The sequence below is a fragment of the Tarenaya hassleriana genome, unplaced genomic scaffold, assembly GCF_000463585.1.
Source record: "Tarenaya hassleriana unplaced genomic scaffold, ASM46358v1 Cleome221, whole genome shotgun sequence".
NCBI lineage: Eukaryota > Viridiplantae > Streptophyta > Magnoliopsida > Brassicales > Cleomaceae > Tarenaya > Tarenaya hassleriana.
Genome location: NW_010965549.1, coordinates 65469 through 70049, shown reverse-complemented (window position 1 = coordinate 70049; position 4581 = coordinate 65469). Strand labels below are relative to the sequence as shown.

The window sequence follows — 4581 nt, the reverse complement described above, 5'->3', positions numbered from 1 at the left end:
AAAAGGTTTCCGGTGCTGGGCCTTCTGGATATGTGTGTCTCCAAGACCGTGGAATGGTTCGATAGATATAGAGTTGAAGCAGGATGTGCCGATGATTCACAAAAAATGACACCGCATGTTGACAAAGTGCTCCATGAGAGGTATGAGACTGCATGTACGTATGAAGTCATTGTGCTAAACACTGTTACAGATGAGTTTGAAGTGAGGGGTGAAAAGGATAGAAAACACTTTGTTAGCATTGAAGGTAGAACTTGCAGTTCTCCATGAGAGGTATGAGACTGCATGTACGTATGAAGTCATTGTGCTAAACACTGTTACAGATGAGTTTGAAGTGAGGGGTGAAAAGGATAGAAAACACTTTGTTAGCATTGAAGGTAGAACTTGCAGTTCTAGGGTGTTTGATATCGATAAGATCCCATGCAGCCATGCAATTGCAGCACTTCATAAGGTTGGTAAAGCGAATGTTATACCAGACTTGTGTTCTCCATACTATACACGGGAGGCATGGCGTCTTGTCTATCATGAAACCGTGTATCCGGTCCCCGATTGCTGTGAATGGATTATCGATGACCCGAATGTTGCAAATCTTGTGGTTATGCCTCCTATAATGGATGAGAAACGACAATGTGGGAGGCCTAAACAAAATCGGTATCCTGGTCCTGGAGAAGCACGGAAGAGAATCAAATGTGTAGCGGAAACATCAACATCGGCAATGTCAGAGAGAACAACTATTTTGGAGTGAAAAACATCGACAATGTTGAAAATCTGTATAATAATTGTTGTGTGTTGTATTGGTATTATGAGGTATTTGCAAGACATTTGTACAATAATGTCAAAGAACTTTGGTTGATGATATTGTAATGTGTGTGTATAATGTAATGATATATAATATTGTGTTTGTACCATAATAAAGATGTATTATTGAAGATGAATTTTGACATATATCTGGTTTAAGTTAGACATTATATGAATTGACTCACATGAGACAAAGTTGTAACCATTGTGACCAGCATGTGACCATGTGACCGAAGTGCAATTTTGCACTGTGTGACCATTGTGACCGACTGTGACCCATGACCGAAATGTATTGATAAATATAAACCAAACTTGAATTTTAAAGCTTGGGGATGGTTTATTAGAGTGTATATAACAAATATATAGTGTTAGAGGCAAAATTTAAATTTATTATAATGGGTTTGTAGAAGAAATATGTCAATTTTGCCAAAATCACTCATAAAACAATATGAAACATATAGGAACACATTTGGAATACCAACTTTGAAACCAAAAAATCACCAAACCCATATTTTATTGTTCAAAACAATATAAAATAGGCTTATGAGGGATGTGTGACGTTGTAAACTAATTAAATTGACAAAAACCGCATGGATCGAAGGTTGTGACCGGTTGTGACCGACTGTGACCCATTGTGACCGAAATATGTTGTGGAACCCATACGAGAAATAGTCAGAAGTCGCCAGTTTTTTTCTGTTTTGTGGGTCCCAGTTTATTTTCCCTCCCAAATTTTAACCCTAAAATTTTTCCCTCCCAAATTTTAACCCTAAAATTTTTCCCTCCCAAATTTTAACCCTATAATTTTTTTCTCCCAAATTTTGACCCTATATTTTTCCCTCCCATAATTTTAACCCCATAATTTTCTCTTAAACCTATTTTTAACCCTTTTTTTCTCTTAAATTTTAACCCTATTTTTTTTCTCTTAAATTTTAACCCCATAATTTTCTATACAAACATTAAGAATTCGAGATTTTTTTCCAACTTAATCCAAACAAACATAAATACTAATAAAAAAGATAATGTCAAACAAACAAAAGTAGTCTTAAAAAGTGTTCAAAACAACATAAACGTAAGAAGGGTTTAGAAATCGTTCACTCTCTCTTCTTCCTAAACCTTTGAGGCTTGCCATTAGCGAATATTGCTGCTGCTAGTTGTTCACGGATCAGTGTGACATTGTCATTACATATCAACGGTAATAGCATCCGCTCTTTGGCAAGGCAAATGGCTTCGATGTACTTCACTGCGAAAACCCCGCATTCTTCCCCATTGTTTTGGGGTACGTCCTGCACATATTCAATGTCCAATACATCTCCATCAGCGAAAGCTTCCGACCCAGCGAGGCAACACAACTTCGGAACGGCATGGCAGAGTTTTTGAACTGCCTCTTTCGCCTTTTCCTGCAGTCTGGCTTGACAATCGTAGATTTCCAGAGTTTTCTCACTGAAATCCACTTTAATGGCAATCCAATTGCAGCTGATTTCATCATTGCCAAATCCGAGAACATTAAGCACACTCACGAATCCCTCGTAGCTGATCAACGGCGTCCCTGCACAGCCAATTGAAAGCCTTCCGTTGAAGTATGGGTGTAGATCGCCCACAGTTGTCATATCTCCCGATTCGGCCCATGTATTGATTAACTCAACAAACATGGTGTCACACACCAAGTAATTGCATCCAATGAAGGTCACGGGATTCTTTATAACGCGGGTTCGGAGTTCGTACATCGCCTCATCCATGTGCTACAGAATAAAACAATACATGTCAGTAAATACAATCAACATTAAATCTTGAGATTCTGTGACCATGTGACCTTGTGACAGTGGGATCGTGATCGTGTGACCACGTGACTCTATGATTGTGTGACTGTGTGATTGTGATTGTGTGACCGAGTACACTTACAGTATCTGTGAGCCATAGTCCGACTTCCAAAAGTGTCTCCCAAAAACTTGGTTCCCGCTCAACATTCAACCTTGACTTCCACAATCTTTTTTCTTCTAGCTTCTTCATAAATTCCCATAGAGATGTAGCCCTTGGTCCATCGCATTCAACAAAAGTTTGATTCCAGATAAGGAACTTACCACTACTGTGAATGCGCTCAGGATTCCACACATACTCCTTTTCACCAACAACCTCTTTCTCGGTTGAATCCTCAGCGACCTCAGCAACTTCAACTTCCTTCTGGCTCGTATTAATGGTGACTCTACCTTTTCCTCTGCCCCTACCTTTTCCTCTGCCCGGGTATGCATGGGATCAGGTTCTTTTTGCAGGGGGGCCACTTGATACTAGATCGACGTAGGGACTTCTCTTGGTCGGACCATCAGCAACTTTCCTTTTACTCCTTTTCAATGGTGTTGGGGGATAACTTCTGCTTCAGGTTGTGTCACTACCTCTTCGTTAGGTTTTTCAGACATTACATCATCCTCATTGACTTTATCATCATCTTGAGCATCATCTTGATCATCATCTTGATCATCATCTTGATCATCATCTTTATCATCATCCCCTTCATCATCCCCATCATCATCCCCATCATCATCTTCTTGATCATCATCTTTATCATCATCTTCTTCATCATCCCCATCATCTTCTTCTTCATCTCCATCACCATCATCATTATCATCGTGACCTTGAGAATCGTGACCTTCATCCTTATCACCATCACCTAAACAAAAAATAGTGAATACAATCAAATTAAATTCTGTGACCATGTGACCTAATTACATTGTGACCGAAACTTTATTCCAGTACTTACTTCCCGAACACCCTTCTTCTTTATGTGCATTCTTGGGCGAGGCAGCCATAGGAGTCCCATCTCGAGACTGCAATATAAAGTCTTCTTCTTCTGCCTTATCATAATATTCATCAGTCCCAACAGAATTTATCGGACTTGTCGGTTTTGCTTCTGCATACTCTGGTTTTTTGAAGGTTGGGCTCATCCTCACATTGCCCAGATCTATCGGACTTGTCGTCAACCCCTCTGTGTGGCGGGGACTTGTCCTCAAAATTATGGGCTCTGTTGGATTCTTCGTAACTGGATCAAAAAGGAACCCAGCGTTCTTGAAAAGCCGTCGAACTATATGCCCAACAGAATCGATGATTCGACTCTCAGACGCTTTTATTTCCAGCTGTATATATTCCTTCAGTGCTTCAATATGTGACAGCCCCGTTACTCCTTGACGAAAAGCCCTCTGTTGTTGTTGTTGTTGTTGTTGTTGTTGTTGTTGTTGTTGTTGTTGTTGTTGTTGTTGTTGTTGTTGTTGTTGTTGTTGTTGTTGTTGTTGTTGTTGTTGTTGTTGTTGTTGTTGTTGTTGTTGTTGTTGTTGTTGTCGTTGCTGCTGCTCTCGTTCTTGTACTTCTTCTTCTTCATCTTCTTTCTCATATACTTCCTCTGAATCATCATCTATCAATACTTTGCGCTTACCCTTCCTTTTCGTCTCCAATGACTTTCTGCAATGTAGCTCTGCATCGCGACTCTTCTTCCAACATATGCTTTCCGGGTTCTTTTTCAGATGTTGCATCCAAAATTGAACCTTTGCATCTGTACTCCCTTCATACCCTTCCAAATAAAAAAGAAGTGCTTCTTCACCGCTTTCTATCTGCAGTATGCTTTTAATACCCTGAAAACAAATGTGATTCAATGTTACTATAAGTATTCATTCTGAATCATGTGACCATGTGACCATGTGACCATGTGACCATGTGACTATGCGACCATGTGACTATGTGACTATGCGACCATGTGACTATGTGACTATGTAATTATATGATTATGTGACCATGTGATTA

At 39.7% G+C, this 4581-nt stretch overlaps 1 protein-coding gene across 1 annotated transcript in view; it reads left to right on the top strand.

Moving 5' to 3' along the window:
• The window catches only part of LOC104815169, a 2782-nt gene extending 2040 nt beyond the window's left edge, over positions 1-742 (top strand). The window contains exons 2-3 of the mRNA XM_010543484.1: positions 6-244; positions 321-742. Of these exons, the coding sequence (XP_010541786.1) occupies positions 6-244; positions 321-742 (661 nt within the window). The remainder of the gene's footprint in view (positions 1-5; positions 245-320) is intronic.
• The last annotated feature ends 3839 nt before the right edge of the window (positions 743-4581 follow it).